The following is a 22,882-nucleotide window of genomic DNA, read 5'->3' as shown; positions in this document are numbered from 1 at the left end:
AGATCGCACCATTGCACTCCAGCCTGGGTAACAAGGGCGAAACTCCATCTCAAAAAAAAAAAAAAAAAAAAAAGAGATTGTCCTGCCTCAGCCTCTTGAATAACTGAGATTACAGGTGCCCACCACCATGCCCAGCTAATTTTTGTACTTTTAATAGAGATGGGGCTTCACCATGTTGGCCAGGTTAGTCTCAAACTCCTGACCTCCAGTGATCCACCCGCCTCAAGGTGAGGTCTTTTTTTTTTTTTTGAGATGGAGTCTTGCCTTGTTGCCAAGGCTGGAGTGCAGTGGTACAATCTCATCTCAGCTCACTGCAACCTCCGCCTCCCAGGTTCAAGTGATTCTCCTGCCTCAGCCTCCCCTGTAGTTGGGATTACAGGCATCTGCCACCAAGCCTGGCTAATTTTTTGTATTTTTTTAGTAGAGATGAGGTTTCACCATGTTGTCCAGGCTAGTCTTGAACTCCTGAGACCTCGGGTGATCCACCCACCTCAGCCTCCCAAAGTGCTGGGATTCCAAGCGTGAGCCACTGCGCCCAGTCTTGGGGTCAGGTCTTTAAAAGCAGGTGAAGTGTCAGAGAGACACTCTCCTGTTGCCTGGAATAAATAAGCTCCAGTACTGTAAGAAGAGCCTATGGAGGGAGCCATGTGGGGAGGACAAGAGGCCACCCTCTAAGAGTAGAGAGTATCCTTGGCTGACAGCTAGCAAGAAGAAAGGAGGATCTTGTCCCACCAGGGCCATGAAAACAATTCTGCCAACAACCTGAACGACCTTGGAGAAGCCTCTGAGCTCCAGATAAGACTTCAAACCTGGCCGAGGTCTTTATCTCAGTCTTGTGATACCCAGTAGATAATCCAGTTATGCTCTACCTGGACTTCTATCCTAGAGAATCTGAGGGGTAATAATGAGTGTTGTTTTAAGCTGCTTAATTTGTGATAAATTGCTATGCAGCAACGAAACAATTAGTGCAGGTGATTAGGGCTGTGGACTGCTCTCAGGGTAGCAGGGAATTCAAAACTGACTGAGAGATAAGCAAAACCTACCCTCAGAGGTGGTGGGGAAAGAACAATTTCTGGAGTCAGACAAGTGGGCACTGGAACCTAAGCACCACCATTTGTTAGCTGCATGATTTTTTGCGAGTGATCTTTAAATCTATTCCTTTGTCAATAAATTAGGGATAGGCCGCTCACACCTATAATGCCAACACTTTGGGAGGCCAAAATGGGAAGATCACCTGAGGTCAGGAGTTCAAGACCAGCCTGGCCAACATGGTGGAACCCCGTCTCTATTAAAAATACAAAAATTAGCTAGACGTGGTGCGAGTACGCGTAGTTCCAGCTACTTGGGAACCCGCAGCAGGAGAATCACCTGAACCTAGCAGGCAGAGGTTGCAGTAAGCCAAGAGCATGCCACTGCACTCCAGCCTGGGCCACAGAGCAAGACTCAACCTCAAAAAAATAATAATAAAATAAAATAAATTTTAAAAATAAATAAACAAATTAGGGGTAAAAACATCTCACAAAGTTGTTATGAGGCATAAATGGGTTAATAGTTTGTGACATGTAGTGGCACATGGTAAATTATAGTCATAATTGTATTTTTAAAAGAAAAAAACCACTTCAGTAGCCAATCTAAGTAACAGAGACAGTGTTTCACCCATGTTGGCCAGGCTGGTCTCAAACTCCTGACCTCAGGTGATCTGCTGCATCGGCCTCCCAAAATGCTGGGATTACAGGCATGAGCCACCACTCCCAGCCTTTTTTTTTTTTTTTTTTTTTTTTGAAACGGAGTGTGGCTTTTGTCGCCCAGGCTGGAGTGCAGTGGAATAATCTCTGCTTACTGCAACCTTCGCCTCCTGGGTTCAAGCTATTCTCCTGCCTCAGCCCCAAGTAACTGGGATTATAGGTGCGTTCCACCACACCTGGCTAATTTTTGTAATTTTAGTAGAGACGAGGTTGCACCATGTTGGCCAAGATGGTCTTGAACTTCTGACCTCAGGTGATCCACCCACCTTGGCCTCCTAAAGTGCTGGGATTAAAGGCATGAGCCACTGCACCTGGCCATCTTTCCTTTTTTCTTTCCTTTTTCTTTTTATTTATTTTTATTTTTTATATTTATTTTTTTAGAGATGGGGTTTCATTATGTTGGCCAGGCTGGTCTCGAACTCCTGACCTCATGATCCGCCCGTCTCGGCCTCTCAAAGTGCTGGGATTACAGGCGTGAGCCACCACGCCCAGCCTACAGTAATATTTTTAGGCTTTATGGCTGGCTTTGGGATAAAGGGGTTCTACTTTCTACAGCCCTCTCTTGGGGAGGCGGGATTCTAGTTTCCGTCCTATGCCTAGAGGGAGAATAAGGGGCAAGAGACAGGAGGGCAGAAGGTCAGAGAGAAACTGCTTCGCAGGCCTTCACTTTGTTTTCCCAGCCCCAACACTAGGTTGGTGGGAGAAGCTGAGGGCAGGTGCTTTGAAAACGTTTTAAAAATCCTTTTCTCAGCCAGATTCATATACAGTACAGCCACACCGTTAGGGAGAAAAAAGACAAGAGCAGATGCCCAGGCCCCTCAGAGTCAGCCTGAAGTGAGGAAGTGGCACCTGAATGGCCATCTTTTCTTCCCAGTGTGCCCGGGGAAAGCGAATGGGAGACAAAAAGACAGCCAGTCTCGTTATCTCTGGGAGGCATCCAGATACTTCAGGCCTGGGGGAAGTGCGCTGGACGGCCCAGGGGCTCAAAGTTAGGTTGTAGCTACTGTACTGACATTAGATGCAGCAACCTTGGAACGTGATCCACCCTATTTCAGAGCCATGGGTCGTAGATTCAGGAGCCTTCCTGTAGGAGATGGGGCAGAAACATCCAGGTGAGAGTCCTCGGAACTGGGGATGTGGCGAAAAGATCCTTGACTGCCAGTGAGCAGCCCGATTTCTGAGCCTCTTTCCTCATCTGTGAAATGAAGTAGTTGAACTCATTTTTTTATGCAAGCTGGTTTGTGATTTAAGAATAGTTACTAATAGAGTCCCTTATATATAGGCATCCCCCACCATTCGTTCTTTTATTTTATGCTACAACAGGAAAGACGTGGGTAAGCAAAGTAGGGTTTTTTTGTTTTGTTTTGTTTTGTTTTTTTTTGAGACAGAGTGTTGCTCTTGTTACCCAGGCTGGAGTGCAATGGCGTGATCTCGGCTCACCGCAACCTCCGCCTCCTGGGTTCAGGCAATTCTCCTGCCTCAGCCTCCTGAGTAGCTGGGATTACAGGCACGCGCCACCATGCCCAGCTAATTTTTTGTATTTTTAGTAGAGACGGGGTTTCACCACGTTGACCAGGATGGTCTCGATCTCTCGACCTCGTGATCCACCCGCCTCGGCCTCCCAAAGTGCTGGGATTACAGGCTTGAGCCACCGCGCCCGGCCAGTAGGGGTTTTATTATTTTGTTTTTTGAGACGGAGTTTCTCTCTTGTTGCCCAGGCTGGAGTGCAATGGCGCGATCTCGGCTCACCACACCTCCGCCTCCCGGGTTAAAGCTATTTTCCTGCCTCAGCCTCCTGAGCTGGGATTACAGGGGTGCACCACCACGCCCAGCTAGTAATTTTGTATCTTTAGTACAGACGGGGTTTCACCTTGTTGGTCAGGCTGGTTTCGAACTCCTTACCTCAGGTGATCTGACCGCCTCGACCTCCCAAAGTGCCGGGGCCACAGCGCCCGGCCGCAAAGTAGGTATTTTTATTACAGTCTGTTGTTACTGCTATCATTCCTACTTTGAGGTGATTAAGTGCCCTCTGGGCCTGAATCGAACAGAAGCACTGTCGGTTGCTCCTCCCTCGCCTCCATTCCTGCCTCCAGGATGGCGGCTGCAGGTCACCTGACCAGCGACAAGGCGGGACGCGGGGCTAATGAACTTTGTCCTCAGCGCGCCGCCGTCACCCGCCCGCGGCCGCGCTCTGGCCCCTCCCGCCCAGGCGCCGGAGTCGCAGTGGGCGGGCCTACGTGCTCCGCCCGCCGTGCGCCTGTGCGTGAGTCCGGCCCCCGCCAGCTCGCGAGCCACCCGCGAGCTCACGCCGGTTTCTGTCTCCATCCTCTGCTCGCGGGCCGCCATCGCCGTCATGCTGGGCGCCGCTCTCCGCCGCTGTGCTGTGGCCGCAACCGCCTGGGCCGGCCCTCGAGGCCTCCTGCACTCCGCCCCGACCCCCGGCCCCGCCGCGGGTAAGGCCCCTGCTTGCCACTGCCCGCGCCCTCGTGTCCTTGCGGTGACCTGGGCCCCCGCCGCCACCCGAGGGCGGGCTCCCCCCGGCCTAGCCCTTGCCCTGCCCTGGTTACCGAACCCTGTGACCGCCGGCCGCCCTGGCCGCCGCCTCGAATAGTGGAGGACCTGAGAGCGCACTCCCCGGGCCTCCCTCCGCGCAACTTCCTGGCTCTGTCACTGTGGACAGGTCAGATGTGGACCTGCTGTGAGCGCCGAAGAGGGGACGCAGCGCTCCCCTACGGTTCCCGGGCCGTGACCCTGCCCCGGCGCCGACCCTGCGGCCACCTGACCGGGAGTGGCCGCCGCCGGCCTGCAGCGCCTCGGCGAAGGTGACATTGAGCCTCCGGGCGCGCCGCTCGAGGTCCGAGGACACAATATGTTTCTGTATGGGACACACGATTATACTTTTGAATCAGGCGTTTCTCGGTTAGCGTTTAGTGTATCACCTTCACCGCCTGTTCTGTCATTTTTAGGGACTGCTGTGCCACATTCTAATTTAAATTAGATCGACGTGTGTGGTTGTTTCCTGATCTCCGGAAGATAGCCTGAGTTTCGATATGGCTTATGATAAAAATATCACTCTTTTGAAAATTGGATCCACAGAATCAGGAATACTGGGTTTTACAAGCATAGGAATGTTTCGTGTTTTTTTCCCCCTGTGGCATAGAAGCCTGATTGCTGGAGTATGAGACATGCTGCTGATTCTTGTCTACTTTCTTTCCCCTTATATGCGTTCTGGGAGAGTTTGAATCCACCACCGTAGAATAAATACAGTAATTACACTTCGATCTTGGTCCGTGATGATAATATATGCTACATTTTGAAATTTAGCTTCTATGCATGTGTGTTACATTATATTTTATTTTTGAACTCGCATCACTGGCAACTATGCATGCATATTTAAACGTAAGAACTAGAAACTCATTTCAGGGTATGCTGAAGTTAAAAATTTTAAAAAGAACTCAGAAACTCAAAACTGTAAGGTTGTTGCCTTGACTAAGTGTTTTAACACTTCAGAACCTAAAGGATATGTTTTGCTTCATTCATTTTTTACTTTATCTTGTATCATTTGTCATAAAATCATAAGACTGGAGGATACTTTTTTTTTTTTTTTAATTAGAGAGGGAGTATCCCTATGTTGCCAAGGCTGGGTTTGAACTCCTGGGCTCAAGTGATCCTCCTATCTCAGCCTCCCAAAATTTGGGATTATAGGCATGAGCCACTGCACCCAACCTAGATAGAGTGTACTTTAGAGATCGTGGAGACCATTCTATTTTATAGAAAAGGAATCCGAAGTCCATCTTAGGAAATTGACTCCTTTTTGTTTTTTTTTTAGATGGAGTTTCATCCTTGTTGCCCAGGCTGGAGATACTATGGCATGGTCTTAGCTCAAGCGATTCTCTTGCCCCAGCCTCCCAAATAGCTGGGATTACAGGAACCTGCCACCACGCCTGGCAAATTTACTGACAAAAATGTGGAACCATTTTTGTTTCTTATCTGTAGTTATGTTTGGGTCATCCTGATGTTTGTTCATGTTTTATGTTATACTAAATATACATTTTTGGCATGTGCACATATTTGCGGCTACCGGGAAGCTGAGGCAGGATGATTGCTTGGACCCGGGAGGCAGAGGTTGGAGTGAGCCGAGATGGTGCCGCTGCACTCCAGCCTGGGCAACAAAGTGAGGCTCCATCTCAAAAAAAAAAATTTTTTTTTAATTTTTCTTTTTTTCTCTTCTTTCTTTGCTTTCTTTCCCTTTTTTTTTTTCTTTTTTTCCCTTTTTTTTTTCTTCTTTCTTTTTTTTTTTTTTAAATGGAGTCTCGCACTGTTACCTGGGCTGGAGTGCAATGGCATGATCTCGACTCACTGCAACCTCCGCCTCTCAGGTTCAAGCGATTTTTTCTTCTACCTCCGCCTCCTGAGTAGCTGGGATTACAAGCGCGCCACCGTGCCCAGCTGATTTTTGCATTTTAGTAGAGACAGGGTTTCACCATGTTGGTCAGGCTGGTCTCAAACTCCTGACCTTGTGAAAGTGCTGGGATTACAGATGTGGACCACCGTGCCCAGCCCTCCCTCCTTCCTCCCTCCCTTCCTTCCTTCCTTCTTTCCTCTCTTCCTTTCCTTTCCTCTTTTATTTTCTGTTCTGTTCTTTTCTTCTTGAGATAGTCTCACTGTGCTGCCTAAGCTGGAGTACGGTCGCACCATCAGAGCTCACTGTGGCCTTGACCTCCTGGGACTCAACTGATCCTCCTGCCTCTGCTTCCCAAATAGCTAGGATCACAAGGGTGCACCACCATTTTTATTTTTGGTAGAAACAGTATCTCCCTGTGTTGCCCAGGCTGATCTGGGAACTCCTGGGCTCAGGAGTGCCTAGCTGCCTGCTGTCTCCCTCCTCCAGCTTCCCAAAGTGCTGGGATTACAGTTGTGAGGCACCATGCCCAGCCAGATTTTTCTTTTTCTTCTGTTGTTGTTTGTTTTTGTTTTCGTTTTTTTGAGATGGAGTCTCGCTCTGTCTCCAGTCTGGTGTGCAGTGGCACGGCACGATCTCAGCTCACTGCAATCTCCATTTCCTGGGTTCAAGCAATTCTCCTGGGTTCAAGCAATTCTCCTGCGTCAGCCTCCTGAGGAGCTGGGACTACAGGCACGTGCCACCACACCCAGCTAATTTTTGTATTTTTAGTAGAGACGGGGTTTCACCATGTTGGCCAGGATGGTCTCCATCTCTTGACCTCATGATCTCGTGATCCAACTGCCTCTGCCTCCCAAAGTGCTGGGATTACAGGCGTGAGCTGCCGCGCCTGGCCTGTTTTTTCTTTTGTTTTTTTTTTTTTTTGAGACAGGATCTTTTGTTTTTTTTGAGACAGGGTCTGTCGCACAGGCTGCAGTACAGTGGCACAGCTCACTGCAGCCTCGACATCCTGGGCTTAAGCCATCCTTCCACCTCAGCCTCCCAAAGTGCTGGGATTACAAGCAAGAGCCACTGCGCCTGGTCTCAATAACTCATTATTGCTCCCTCATTCCCAGAGTTACCACCACCAAAATGTTTATTCTTTGGGCCTGTTAGGGCTGATTATTAAATGGAAAACTATCCTATTTAACAAAATCTAAACCCAAGGGATTAATGAGCCCTTTAGTTTTTCTGTATGTGTTAGTCTTTTTGTTTTTAAATAGAGTGCTTAACTGAATGCCAGAAAGCAGTGTTAGAAATAGCTTTTTAGAATGAAGCCCTAAAAATGTCCTCATTTTTCATAGCTGCTTCTTTCTTCTTACTCTGGAACCTTCAGGTTACGTAAAAGCACTGAGTAATTGTTTTCCAAAATAGTTTTCCTTACAAGCTTCAATACTAGGTGGAGATCCTGTTCTTAAGTGGGGTAGGGGGTGTGGGGCAGAGAATGCTTGTATAGTGTACCTAAAAAAATGTCAAGCATGTGGGGGACATGTCCATAGCTAATGGAAGAGATCCTGCTCTACCTATTACTGGATTTAACAGTATAATTTAAATCATGTGGGGAGAGTCTGTTTTTGCCCTTCAGAAAGGGATATGTGGAGGCCGGGTGTGGTGGCTCACGCCTGTAATCCAAGCACTTTGGAGGCCAAGGCGGGCAGATCACCTGAGGTCGGGAGTTCATGACCAGCCTGAAACCCTGTCTTTAAAAAAAAAAAGGGACATGTGGGTTTTAAAATTTTTATTTATTTTGGTTTGTTTGATACACAGAGTATTGCTCCAATCTAGGCTGGAGTGCAGTGGTGCAGTCATAGCTCACTGCATTCTTGTTGCCCTGGGCTCAAGGGATCTTCCCACCTCAGCCTCCTAAGTAGCTGGGAACACCACATCCTGCTGATTTTTTAAGTTTTTTTTTTTTTTTTGTAGAGATGGGGCTCTGTCTTTGTTGCCCAAGCTGGTCTTTCAGTCCTAGCATCAAGCAGTCCTGATTTGGCCTCCCAAAATTGTGGGATTACAGGCATGAGCCACCACACCTGGCCTGTTTTATAAAAGACTGTGTTCGCGCTCTCCCCTGGTCTCTTAAAAAAAAAAAAAAAAAAGGACTTTTTGGAATACAACTAGTTTGTAATTTGGCTTCCAGAAGACATGTGATCAACTCATTGAAGGTGGTGACCTCCTGGATTTGCTGTTGCTGGTCATCTTATTTGAAGTTAGGAAACAAAGCCTAGCACTCATGTAGTCAAATCCATGCCTAGCAGGGAACAAAAGGATTTGCTTATCATGAAACACTGTTCTGGATAGGACAGGTAATTACCTCCGGGGAAGGAGTACATAGACTTTTCACTGGGTAAATACTTAGGAGTGGAATTACTGTGTTACATGATAGGTTTGTGTTTAACTTGATAAGAAACTGCTTAAACAGTCTTCCAAAGTGATTGTATCATTTTATACTTGCACTTGAAGTATTCAGTTAAGGCTAGCTTTAGTTTTTGAAAAAGATTTACTGGAAAAAAAAGAAAAAAAAAGATAACTTACACATTTTTTTTTTGAGACAGGATCTTACTGTCACCCAGGCTAGAGCCACTGCGCCTGGCCCTAAGTTCTTCATAATAGTGTTTTAGAAGGTTGTCTAATCTATGTTTTCGTGTGTGTGTGTGTATGTGTGTGTGTGTGTGTGTATTTATATATATATATATATATATATATTTTTTTTTTTTTTTTTTTTCTTTTTTTAAGATGGAGTCTTGCTCTATTGCTCAGGCTGGAGTGCAGTGGTGTGATCTTGGCTCACTGCAGCCTCCCTGGGTTCAAGCGATTCTCCTCCTTCAGCCTCCAAAGTAGCTGGGGCTACAGGCCTGCGCCACCACACCCAGCTAGTTTTTTGTATTTTAGTAGAGGTAGGGTTTCACAGTGTTGGCCAGGCTGGTCTTAAACTCCTGGCCTCAAGTGATCCGCCCACCTCAGCCTCCCAAAGTGCTGGAATTACAGGTGTGAGCCACCACACCTGGCCTTGTTTTCTGATATATTAAATTTGAATATTAATCTTATAAGACTTATTAAATATCCATGTAGTTTTGATTTTCACTTATCAAATATATTTAGGTGTAGAGATCCGTTTTTTCTTGTTGAAGAAATTAAGGCCAGGCATGGTGGCTCATACCTGTCTGTAATCCCTTGGGAGGCTGAGTTGGGCGGATCATGAGGTCAGGAGTTTGAGACCAGCCTGGCCAACATGGCGGAACCTCGTCTCTACTAAAGATACAAAAAATTAGCCGCATGTGGTGGCAGGCATCTATAATCCCAGCTACTCGGGAGACTGAGGCAGGTGAATCACTTGAACCCAGGAGGCAGAAGTTGCAGTCATCCGAGATCTTGTACCATTGTACTCCAGCCTGAGCGACAGGGCGAGACTCTCAAAAAAAAAAAAATTAAATAAATAAAAAAAATAAAACATGGCCACATCTATACCATTTATGTGCCTGTTCCACTTCATTCTGGGCTTGGATTGTGTAGGTAATTTAGGTCTCTGGGAAGATCTTTTCTGCTTTGTTTTTTTCCTACTCATATATGTGTGTGTGTGTGTGTGTGTATATATATATATTTTTTTTTATATACATATATATATGTATGTTAAGGCCTGGTGCAATGGCTCACGCCTATAATCGTAGTACTCTGGGAGGCTGAAGTCGTAGGATTGCTTGAGGTCAGCAGTTCAAGACCTGGACAACATACCAAGACCCCATCTCTAAGAGTAAATAAGTAAAAATATATTAAGAAGCCTTAAACAATTAGAAGTTACAGCAAGCTTATCTAATACAGATAGTAGGAAATGTGATTCGAGATATTTTTCATGTCTTTAAGTTATGATTTTTATAACTAGAAGATCAACTAAGACATTTTTAGATAAGGGTTAGTTTATAGCTACCATTTGTTTCGTACCAGTGTGCAGTGTTAACCTACCTGTTTCCACATTTAATCTTTATAATCTATTAAGGAGGGTAGTATCCCCTATTTTACAGATAAGGAAAATGAAACTTAATTTCCCAGGGTCAAACAGAGAGCAAAGAGCCTAGAGGTACCTGAGCACTAGCCTGTGCTGCATCTAAGACCCAAAGATAAAATTTTCTGCCTCCCCCATCCCCCTACCTGTTCCAGAGGGTATTCAGAAGGAATCCAGATTTCCAAACTCAATTCAGTGTCCATTTGTCAAGAAGAAAGAAAAATGGGACCAGGAACAGTGGCTCACACCTGTAATCGCAACACTTTGGGAGGCTGGGGCAGGTGGATCACTTGTCAGGAGTTTGAGGTCAACCTGGGCAACATGGTGAAACCCCATTCCTGCTGAAAATACAAAAATTAGCTGGTCGTGGTGGCACATGCCTGTTGTCTCGGCTACTCAGTAGGCTGAGGCAGGAGAATGGCTTGAACCCAGAAGGTGAAGGTTGCAGTGAGCCGAGATTGTGCCACTGCATTTCAGCCTGGGCGACAGAGTGAGACTTGATTTAAAAAAAAAAAAAAGGCCGGGCGCGGTGGCTCAAGCCTGTAATCCCAGCACTTTGGGAGGCCGAGGCGGGTGGATCACGAGGTCAAGAGATCGAGACCATCCTGGTCAACATGGTGAAACCCCGTCTCTACTAAAAATACAAAAAATTAGCTGGGCATGGTGGCGCGTGCCTGTAATCCCAGCTACTCAGGAGGCTGAGGCAGGAGAATTGCCTGAACCCAGGAGGTGGAGGTTGCGGTGAGCCGAGATCGCGCCATTGCACTCCAGCCTGGGTAACAAGAGCAAAACTCCGTCTCAAAAAAAAAAAAAAAAAAAAAAAAAAAAAAAAAAAAAAAAAGGAAATGCTTTTCATACAGTACTATAAATGATGTATTGATTGGGAGGCTCTACTAGCCTTCAGAATGCTGAAGGCAAGAAATGGCATGAAAATAATTGTGTATCCTGTTTTATTGACAATGTTGCATTTAAAATATCATTTTTTTTTTTCTTTGAGATGGCATCTTGGTGTGTTGCCCAGGCTGGAGTACAGTGGTGTGATCTCAGCTCACCTCAACCTCTGCCTCTTGGGTTCAAGTGATTCTTCTGCCTCAGTCTCCCGAGCAGCTGGGATTACAGGTGTCTGCCGTCACGCCCAGCTAATTTTTGTATTTTTAGTAGAGACGGGGTTTCACCATGTTGGTCAGGCTGGTCACAAACTCCTGACCTCATGATCCACCAGTCTCAGCCTCCCAAAGTGCTGGGATTACAGGTGTGAGCCACCGCTCTCGGCCCAAAATGTCATTTCTTAGATACCTTATAAAACAATATTTTGCATTGGGTATAGATTAGAGTGTACATTCTCTTAGGGGATTTATTAGACTCTTCTGGGAAGGGAGTGTAGTTTGATAAAGCAATTTGTACGTGTAATTTGTCAGGATGTGTAATTTATTTTGCAATATAACAACATGAGTTGTTTTTTTTTTTTTTTTTTAATGCATCAATAAAGTATATAAGTTTGTTTAAGAGTTTGAATGGGGCCAGGGCTGGTGGCTCACACCTGTAATCCCTGCACTTTGGGAGGCAAGGGTGAGAGGAATGCTTGAGCCCAAAGAGTTTGAGGCTGCAGTGAGCCATGATTGAGCCACTGCACTCCAGTTTGGGCAACAACAAAGTGAGATCTTGTCTCAAAAAAGAGAACTTGAACGGAAGTTAGTATTATTATTTAGTTTTTAAGAGGTGGTGTGTCACTGTGTTGCCCAGGCTGGAATGCAATGGCTATTATCTCAGGTGCTGTCATATTGTAGTACCCTACAACCTTGAACTCCTGGGCTGAGGCTCTGAGTAGCTAGGACTACAGGTGTGTGCCCAGTGGGACATGTTTATTTAGGAATTAATACTCTGGTTAAGTGTAAAAAATCAAACAATATGGAAGTATATAAAGTAGTTTTTACCTTCCACTGATAATCACTGTTAATTTAAAATAAACAAGAGGGGGTCGGTCAGTTGAGGTGGTTCATGTCTGTAATCTCAGCACTTTGGGAGGCCGAGGCGGGTGGATCTCAAGCTCAGGAGTTTGAGACCAGCCTGGTCAATATGATGAAACCCTGTCTCTACTAAAAGCACAAAAATTAGCTGGGCATGGTTGCAGGCTCCTGTAGTCCCAGCTACTCAGGAGGCTGAGACAGGAGAATCACTTGAACCTGGGAGGCAAAGTTTGCAGTGAGCCAAGATTGTGCTCCAGAATAGGCGACAGAGTGAGACTTTGTCTCAATAAATTAATAAATACATTCATACAAGAAGGAACCACTGTAAATAATTTCATGCTAGTATTATACATTAGGGGGAAGATATAAACATGCCTATGTAATACTTTTCCTTCTACTTGATTTTATTTGCTTGATATTTTTTTTTTTTTTTGAGACGGAGTCTCACTCTGTCCCTCAGGCTGGAGTATAGTGGCACAGTCCCGGCTCACTGCAACCTACGCCTCCTGGGTTCAAGGGATTCTCCTGACAGCCTCCTGAGTAGCTGGGACTACAGGCACGTGCCACCACTCCTGGCTAATTTTTTGTATTTTTAGTAGAGAGATGGGGTTTCACCTCGTTGGCCAGGATGGTCTCAATCTCTTGACCTTGTGATCTGCCTGCCTCGGCCTTCCAAAGTGCTGGGATTACAGGCGTGAGCCACCGCACCCAGACTAATTTTAAAGATTCTTTATCAATGTATAAGATGTATTTCATTTGACCTGTTGAATATTTTTTCTGCCACAACATATATAGTTGATTCAAAATTTAATGCATTAAACAAGATATATCAAGTACTATTTGTGTACATTGAAGTTATGGTTCTTTCACATTGTAGCTATCCACTCAGTTCGCTGCTATTCCCATGGGTCAAGTGAGACAGATGAGGAGTTTGATGCTCGCTGGGTAACATACTTCAACAAGCCAGATATAGATGCCTGGGAATTGCGTAAAGGTAATTGGAACATAGACATACTTGTCTATTTTGGTGTGTAAATGTGAACTGCTTCTGCCCCTTTGTTGAGAGCAACTGTTTTGAAAATATGTATTGTTTAAACTGGTTACCATCATGCAGCTTGCAGTTAGGAAAGTTTATAGCTATCTATAAAGCAGGACTTTTAAGGCAGGCACTATTGACATTGTGGGCCAGATAATTCTTTGCTGTAGGGGACTGTCCTTAATACTGTAGGATGTTTAGCATCACCTTTAGCTTCTACCTGCTAGAAGCCAGTATGCACACACCCCTACCGTGTGACAACCAAAAATGTCTCTAGACGTTACACAGTATCTCCTGAGGGATGAAATCACCCTTAATTATTGAAAACCACTGCTATAGCAATAAGACAAGATGAGCAAAAGGTAACAGTTTTATACATTTCAAAGAATTTACACAAAGCAGTCATTTGCTTTCCTTCCCCTTTGGGTGATGGTTTGGGTTTTTTGTTATTTTTGCATTGTCTTGACCTGAATAAGTATGTGAGTTAGAACTTGTCTTTCCTAAATTTGCAGATGCACATTTAACATGAATATGTAGCATTAAGTGTAGGGTAATTCATCTCAAACCAAAAATTCAGTCTCTATGACTGCATCATATTCACTGGTATCCTTAGTTTAAATATTTTAAAATAATAAAAGCAAGAAACCTAAGTGCTTTAAACTTCCCTGCAGAAATGTAATGATTCCCTTTTGCTACAAGCAGACAAATTCTTACTGAACAATCTGGACTAGAAGTAATAAAAAAGAACAGCAATTCTGTGTTCCCATTAAGAGAATCTTAAATTTTATGAGGTGTCATTTTGTGCAGATCTGAAAGTAATCATGCCCGATCATTTTCTGGTTGAATGTTTATGAGTCTATGTACTGTTTCTCTATAATATCTCCTTAATGTCCTCATTTGGGCTTCATTAACTCTCCTTACCCATTTCTCTGGTTTTTAGACTATTTTCCAGTTGAATCTCTCTCTTTTTTTTTTTTTTTTTTTTTTTTTAAGAGACAATTTCTCTCTTGTTGCCCAAGCTGCAGTGTAATGGCATGATCTGGGCTTAATGCAACCTCCACCTACTGGGTTCAAGTGATTCTCCTGCCTCAGCCTCCTGAGAAGCTGGGATTACAGGCATGTACCACCACGCCCAGCTAATTTTGTATTTTTAGTACAGATGGGTTTTACCATGTTGGCCAGCTGGAATCAAACTCCTGACCTCAGGTGATCCACCTGCCTTGGCCTCGCAAAGTGCTGAGATTACAAGAGTGAGCCACCTCGACAGGCCTTTACTCTGTTAAAGCATCCAAAATACGTACATTGTTCTAAGAGTTAAATATAGGAGGACCAGACACAGTGGCTAACACCTGTAATCCCAGCACTTCGGGAGGCTGAGACAGGTGGATCATGAGGTCAGGAGTTCAAGACCAGCCTGGCCAAAATGTTGAAACCCTGTCTCTACTAAAAATACAAAATTACCTGGGTGTGGTGACACCTGCCTGTAATCCCAGCTACTCAGAAGGCTGAGGCAGCAACCCAGGTGGCAGAGCTTTCAGTGAGCTGAGGTGTTGCTACTGCACTCCAGCCTGGGCCACAGAGCAAGACTCCATCTCCAAAAAAAAAAAAAAAAAAAAGTTAGGAGTTGAAAATAACCCTCTTGTTTGAAAAGAAACCAGCTAATAATTATGAAAATAGTGTTTGCATTTAAGAAAACTCTTAGGGTTTTTTCTGGCCAGGAGTGGTGGCTCGTGCCTATAATTCCATGGTGGGCAGATCACCTGAGGTTGGGAGTTTTAGACCAGCCTGACTGACAGGGAGAAACCCCATCTCTAATATAAATACAAAGTTACTGGGGCGTGGTGGCGCACGCCTGTAATCCCAGCTGCTCCGGAGGCTGAGGCAGGAGAATTGCTTGAACCCAGGAGCCAGAGGTTGTGGTGAGCTGAGATCATCATTGCACTCCAGCCTGGGGAACAAGAGCAAAACTCTGACTCAAAGAAAGAAAAAAAAAAACCTCAGGGTATTTTTTCTTCAGTCTGCATGCTAATGCATAGTTCGTTCTTTCCACTAATTAACTTAGGGAGATCCACTGTGATCTTATTATTTAGAAGTTGTTAAAGGTAGATTCTTCCATTTTGTAGATAGAGCATGGAGACACAGATAAGATCATACATCAGTGACTCAGTAAAAATATAAGTAAGTCATAGTTTAAGTAAGGCTCTTCCAGGTTGACATGGCCCTTCTTCTTAATTTTGCAGGGATAAACACACTTGTTACCTATGATCTGGTTCCAGAGCCCAAAATCATTGATGCTGCTTTGCGGGCATGCAGACGGTTAAATGATTTTGCTAGTACAGTTCGCATCCTAGAGGCTGTTAAGGTCAGTGAAATAATAATGCTAAAATTGTTCTGTGAGTGAGTGGGCTGTTGCTCAGGTATCAGCATATTCTGTATTTCTGAATTTGTTAAAATGCCTAAAATGATTCCTTATATAACTAGAAGGAATGTACATTACAGTTAAAATCTGTCTAGAGGCTACTTTGGCAGCATTTATTCAAGGCCTTACAAATTATACATGATACACTTTTGTTCAGCAATTCCATTTAAGAATTTATCTCTTTTTTTTCCTTCTCTTTCTCTTTCTCTCTTTTTTTTTAAGAATTTATCTTGGCCAGGTGTGGTGGCTCACGCCTGTAATCCCAGCACTTTGGGAGGCTGAGGCGGGTAGATAACCTGAGGTCAGGAGTTCGAGACCAGCCTGGCCAACATGGCAAAACCCTGTCTCTACTAAAAATATAAAAATTAGCTGGGTTTGGTGGTGCGTGCCTGTAATCCCAGCTACTTGGGAGACTGAGGCAGGAGAATCGCTTGAACCCAGAAGGTAGAGGTTGCAGTGAGTTGAGATCGCGCCATTGCACTCCAGCCTGGGCAACAAGAGAGAAACTCAGTCTCAAAAAAAAAAAAGAATTTATCTTAAGGAAATAATTAAGGGTACACGAAGATTTAACTACAAAGCGTATTCATCTTTTTGCTATTTGTCATACGAAATGTTGGGAATTCTTAAGAGGGAACTTCCCAGAACTGGTTATACTACACAACTTTTGATATTGTAGAAATGTGTTTGACATTAACATATTTGCATCATATTAACTGGAGAAAGTTACAAAAAACAGCTTTTGTGGTATGACTCTATTTTATTTTTTAAAAAATACACACTGGGCCAGGTGTGTTGGCTTATGCCTGTAATCCCAGCACTTTGGGAGACTGAGGCGGGCGGATCACCTGAGGTTGAGAGTTCAAGACAAGCCTGACCAACATGGAGAAACCTTGTCTCTACTGAAAATACAAAATTAGCCAGATGTGGTGGCTCATGCCTGTAATCCCAGCTACACAGAAGGCTGAGGCAGGAGAATCGCTTGAACCCAGGAGGCAGAGGTGGTGATCCAAGATCATGCCATTACGCCTTGGCAACAAGAGAGAAACTCCGTTTCAAAAAAAAAAAAAAAGGTAAAGGAAAATATACATTATATGAAAACATAGGAGGATATGTACTAGTTTTCCACCCTCTTTTTTGGTTATAGTTTCTTTTTTTTTTTTTTTTTTTGAGATGGAGTTTCGCTCTTGTTACCCAGGCTGGAGTGCAATGGCGTGATCTCGGCTCACCGCAGCCTCTGCCTCCTGGGCTCAGGTAATTCTCCTGCCTCAGCCTCCTAAGTAGCTGGGATTACAGGCACGTGCCACCATGCCCAGCTAATTTTTTGTATTTTTAGTAGAGACGGGGTTTCAATCTCTCGACCTCATGATCCACCCGCCTCGGCCTCCCAAAGTGCTGGGATTACAGGCTTGAGCCACCGCGCCCGGCCTGGTTATAGTTTCTGACTTTATTTATTTGCCATGGAATCTCTCTGTCACTCAGGCTGGAGTGCAATGGTGAGATCTCGGCCCACTGCAACCTTACCTTCTGGGTTCAAGTGATTCTTCTGCCTCAGCATCTTGAGTAGCTGGGATTACAGATACCCACCACCGTGCCCAGCTAATTTTTTTATTCTTTGAGACAGTCTTGCTCCATTGCCTAGGCTGGAGTGCAATGGCACTATCTTGGCTCACTGCAACCTCTGCCCCTCAGGTTCAAGCGAGTCTCCTCCTTCAGCCTCTGAAGTAGCTGAGATTATAGGCGCCTGCCACTGTGCCTGGCTAATTTTCATATTTTTAGTAGAAACGGGGTTTCACCATCTTGGCCATGCTGATCTTGAACTCCTGGCCTCATGAGTCGCCGGCCCTGGCCTAATTTTTGTATTTTTTAATAGAGATGGGGTTTCACCAGGTTGGCCTTTTTGGTCTTGAACTCCTGATCTCAGGTACTCTACCTCCCAAAGTGCTGGGATTATAGGCATAAGCCACAGTGCCTGGTCAAGGTTTTTTTTGTAATAAATAAATACATTGCATTTTAAACAAGAATCTTAATTTTTAAAAATACAATTAAGGAGACCTAGAGTTTTTTGAAGGCAGAAGAGGAGCAGCTGGTCACTTTCTTAGTTGATTTGACTTCTTATTCGTTCCTGAAGAACCTTGTGATAGTACTGGTATATCTATCTATTATGGTAGAAACTCTTCATCCCTGGACATACGTATTCTCAAAGTACAGCTCCCCATGAATAGATACTATAGTCTGTAAGAAAGAAACTCAAGGTCTGTTAAGGGGGAAAGTGTGACGTTACTTTATCTATAATGGGTAAGATGATTAAGGGTTCTGTAGGCTATCAATCCATTCAGCACTGGTAGTTAATTCAGTTAGGGTCTCAAATTGGAGGCAAATGAAAATACTTTTTCCGTGTTAACTCAATTATTCGTGTTGCCTGCTGGGCATGTCTAATTGCCTTCACAAAATTCTGTCATCACTACCTTCTTTTCCTGTAACTCTAGACTTTAAAGATGTTTTTTTTCTGGATTTAGTCCAGTTGCAGTTATTCTCAAGGTATCTCAAAAACCTACCTTTAACAGTACATATATCAGTTGCTGTCTTTATTGAACAAATGTGTTAACTTAAAAGTAGATGACCTGTTTTTTTGTGTTTGAGATGGAGTCTTGCTCAGTCACCCAGGCTGGAATGCAGTGGCGTGATCTCAGCTCACTGCAGCCTCTGCCTCCTGGGTTCAAGCCGATTTTCCTGCCTCAGCCTCTCGAGTAGCTGGAATTACAGGTGCATGCCATCATACCTGGCTGATAATTGTATGTTTAGTAGAGACAAGGTTTCACCGTGTTGGCCAGGCTGGTCTCGAACTCCTGACCTCAAGTGACCTGCCTTTCTGCCTCCCAAAGTTCTGAGATTACAGGCCTGAGCCACCACGCCCAGCCGATGACCTGTATTATTAATTCTGTGCTACTAGCCTCTGCTTATGTAATTAAAAGCATTTTCAAGTTCATTTCATGAATTAAATGTGAATATTCTCTTTGCCATCAGGACAAAGCAGGACCTCATAAGGAAATCTACCCATATGTCATCCAGGAACTTAGACCGACTTTAAATGAACTGGGAATCTCCACTCCAGAGGAACTGGGCCTTGACAAAGTGTAAACCCCATGGGTAAGCAACAAGTCACTGAAGAGGATAGGAAAACACTCCAGAGAGGTGTGGGTGGGTGACATTTCAGTGAGCCAGGGTAAGACCTTTCAATGTTCTTGTTAGAGGTAATGGCCATGAGCATGAAGAGATTTTGAGAATACCAGTAATGGTAAATTTAAAGAACTGAAATTATTTCCAGCCATTATCATTATTATTATTATTATTTTGAGACGAAATCTTGCTCTGTTGCCCAGGCTGGAGTGCAATGGTAACATCTCCTGGGTTCAAGCAATTCTCCTGCCTCAGCCTCCTGAGTGAGTAGCTGGGATTACAGGCACATGCCACCACACCCAGCTAATTTTTGTATTTTCAGTAGAGACAGGGTCTTGTCATGTTTGAGCCAGGCTGGTCTCAAACCCCTGACCTCCTGATCTGCCCACCTCGGCCTCCCAAAATGCTAGGATTACAGGTGTGAGCCACCATGCCCAGCTTTTTTTTTTTTTTTTTTTTTTTTTTTTTGAGATGGAGTTTCGCTCTTGTTACCCAGGCTGGAGTGCAATGGCGCGATCTCGGCTCACCGCAACCTCCGCTTCCTGGGTTCAAGCAATTCTCCTGCCTCAGCCTCCCTAGTAGCTGGGACTACAGGCATGCGCCACCATGCCCAGTTCATTCTTTGTATTTTTAGTAGAGACGGGGTTTCACCATGTTCACCAGGACGGTCTCGATCTCTTGACCTCGTGATCCACCCGCCTCGGCCTCCCAAAGTGCTGGGATTACAGGCTTGAGCCACCGCGCCCGGCCTTTTTTTTTTTTTTTTGAGATGAAGTTTTGCTCTTGCTGCCCGGGCTGGAGTGCAATGGCTCCATCTTGGCTCACCGCAACCTCCACCTCCCAGGTTCAAGCAATTCTCCTGCCTCAGCCTCCTAAATTGCTGGGATTACAGGCATATGCCACCACACCTGGGTGGTTTTCTATTTTTAGTAGAGACAGTGTTTCTCCATGTTGGTCAGGTGGGTCTCACGCCTTGACCTCCCGAAGTGCTGGGATTACAGGCCATCTTGCCCAGCCCTGGCATCATTTTTTACTGGTATAAAGGTAAATAAAAGTATCCTTAATTAAAGAAAAAAATATATTTTAGGCATAAACAGTAGCATAGATGATAATATACTGAGCCTGTATACACATATCCAGATTTTCAGGTACTTTTAATTTTGCCACGTGCTTTGGTGTTTTAAAAATATTTCTATTTGGGCCAGGCACAGTGGCTCACACCTGTAATCCCAGCACTTTGGGAGGCCGAGGTGGGTAGATCAGTTGATGTCAGGAGTTTGAGATCAGCTTGGCCAACATAGTGAATCCCCATCTCTACTGAAAATACAAGTTAGCCAGGAGTGGTGGCGTGGGCCTGTGGTCCCTGCTACTCAGGAGGCTGAGGCAGGAGAATCGCTTGAACCTGGGAAGCAGAGGTTGCAGTGATCTGAGATCACACCACTGCACTCTAGCCTATGTGACAGTGAGACTCTATCTCAAAAAAAAAAAAAGTTAATATCAGATTTCTTACAAGAACAAGTGAGCCTGATTAGGTTTTTGTTGTTGTTGTTGTTGTTTTGTTTTGAGATGGAGTCTTGCACTGTTGCCTGGGCTGGAGCGCAGTGGTGATCTCAGCTCACCATAACCTCTGCCTTCTGGGTTCAAGTGATTCTTCTGCCTCAGGCTCCTGAGTGGCTGGGATTACAGGCGCGTGCTGTGATGCTCAGCTAATTTTTTTGTATTTTTAGTAGAGATGGGATTTCACTGTGTTTGCCAGGCTGGTCTCGAACTCCTGACCTTGTGATCTGCCCACCTCAGCCTCCCAAAGTGCTGGGATTATAGGTGTGAGCCACCATGCCTGGCCCTGATTAGGATATTGTTAGTAAATACCTATTGAAACATTTTTTTAAAAGAAGACTCAACTTGGCCAGGAACAGTGGCTCATGCCTGTAAGCCCAGCACTTTGGGAGGCCCAGGTGGGTGGATCACGAGGTCAGGAGTTCGGGACTAGTCTGGCCAACATATTCCTATTTTGTTGTTGTTGTTTTTCTTCCTCTGTTGCCCAGGCTGGAGTACAGTGGCATGATCTCTGCTCACTGCAAACTCTGCCTCCCGGGTTCAAACAATTCTCCTGCCTCAGCCTCCCAGGTAGCTGGGATTACAGGCACCCACAACCATGCCTGGCTCATTTTTGTATTTTTTAGTAGAGACAAGGTTGTTGGCCAGGCTGGTCTTGATCTCCTGACCTCATGTGATCCGCCTGCCTTGGCCTTTCAGAGTGCTGGGATTACAGGCGTGAGCCACTGCGTTTGGCCATGTGTTTTAGTTTTCATTTTATCAAGTATTATTCCAAGGTGTCCAGAAGATTTTTGTTACATAGGATATATTCTAGCTAACTTTTTTTTTTTTTTTTTAAGAGACAGTCTTGCTCTGTTGCCCAGGCTGGAGTGCAGTGAAGCAATCTTGGCTGACTGCAACCTCCGCCTCCCAGGTTCAAGTGATTCTGGTGCCTCAGCCTCCCGAGTAGCTGGGACCACAGGCATGTACCACCACATGAGGCTAATTTTTTGTAGTTTAGTGAAGACGGAGTTTCACCATGTTACCCAGTGGTCTTGAACTTCTGACCTCAGGTAGTCCCCTGGCCTCGGCCTCCCAAAGTGCTAGGATTATAGGCGTGAGCCACTGCGCTGGGCCCAAAACAAGTATTTTTAAGAAATGGCAACTACTGAACACTTTTCTGATCGGGAAGGAAGTACCAGTGGTATAAACAACAAAAGAGCCACAAAGCTGGTCCCTTGTGGGTTGACAGTAGGCAGGATTAAGTAAGAGCAGTAAAGGGTACAGAGAGACAATGATTTTCCTGTTTGTAGCTTTAACTGTTTTTTTGTTTGTTTGTTTGTGACGGAGTCTCACTCTGTCACCAGGATTGAGTGCATTGGTGTGATCTCAGCTCACTGCAACCTCCACTCCCCAGGTTTTAAGTGATTCTCCTGCCTCATCCTCCTACCTCCTGAGTAGCTGGTATTAGAGACATGCAGCGCTACACCCAGCTAATTTTTTGTATTTTCAGTAGAGATGGGATTTCACCTTATTGGCCAGGATGGTCCCAATCACCTGACCTCATGATCTGCCCACCTCAGCCGTCCAAAGTGCTGGGATTACAGGCATGAGCCACCACACCTAGCCGGTTATTGTTAAAAGATTCTGGCTGGGCGCGGTGGTTCACACCTGTAATCCCAGCACTTTGGGAGGCTGAGGTGGGCAGATCATTTGAGATCAGGAGCTCGACACCAGCCTGGCCAACATGGCAAAACCCCATCTCTACTAAAAATACTAAAAGTTAGCTGGGCGTAGTGCTGCATGTCTATAATCCCAGCTACTCAGGAGGCTCAGGCGGCAGAATCACCTGAACCTGGGAGGTGGAGGTTGCAGTAAGTGGAGATGGTGCCACAGTAACAGAGGAAGACTCCATCTTAAAAAAAAAAGAAAGAAAGAAAGAAAGAAAAACAAGATTTCTACCTTTTATTCTTTCCCAGCTAATTCTTTGTGTTTTCTTTTACAGATGGGCTTCACAAGGATTTACTGATGTTGCTACTTGAGTGTAAACAGTCACCAGGAAATACTGATGATAACATATTACCTTATTTGAACAAGTTTTCCTTTATTGAGTACAAAGCCATGTAATGGTAACCTGTACTTTAATAAAAGGGAAATGAGTTTGAACTTAAATTAGGTATTTGTTTCATGTTTTGCCTTAATCAGCAGAAAATTAAGTGCTTTATTGCTTTCATGGTTTTGTTGCCCTCTTCTGTGCTGAAAGAACTGTGTTAATTCTCTGGAAACCATCTGACATGAAAATTAGCTTCATTAATATGTTTGAGTGCCCCAGCTGGTAAGTTAGCTGAAGGCTAGAAGTCATTTATGTAGAATTTTCTTTATGACACCCTAGGCTTAGGGGACTGGTTGTCTGTGGGGATAGATCAAATTTGTACCTTTCCAAAACAGGTGAAATGATGTTTAAAAGTGGTCACTGGGCCGGGCGCGGTGGCTCAAGCCTGTAATCCCAGCACTTTGGGAGGCCAAGGCGGGTGGATCACGAGGTCGAGAGATCGAGACCATCC

The 22,882-nt window shown here is 44.9% G+C and overlaps 1 protein-coding gene across 1 annotated transcript; it reads left to right on the top strand.

Moving 5' to 3' along the window:
* The first annotated feature begins 3,986 nt into the window (after positions 1 to 3,986).
* Positions 3,987 to 22,490, top strand: COX5A (cytochrome c oxidase subunit 5A). Its single transcript, XM_039468940.2, has 5 exons — positions 3,987 to 4,198; positions 13,028 to 13,144; positions 15,427 to 15,548; positions 18,630 to 18,752; positions 22,324 to 22,490. The coding sequence occupies exons 1-4, from the start codon at positions 4,099 to 4,101 to the stop codon at positions 18,741 to 18,743; spliced, it is 453 nt and encodes a 150-aa protein (XP_039324874.1). The 5' UTR covers positions 3,987 to 4,098; the 3' UTR covers positions 18,744 to 18,752; positions 22,324 to 22,490.
* The last annotated feature ends 392 nt before the right edge of the window (positions 22,491 to 22,882 follow it).

Source organism: Saimiri boliviensis, chromosome 2 (genome assembly GCF_048565385.1).
Source record: "Saimiri boliviensis isolate mSaiBol1 chromosome 2, mSaiBol1.pri, whole genome shotgun sequence".
In the NCBI taxonomy this organism is placed as follows: Eukaryota; Metazoa; Chordata; class Mammalia; order Primates; family Cebidae; genus Saimiri; species Saimiri boliviensis.
This window is presented reverse-complemented; position numbering and strand designations above follow the sequence as displayed.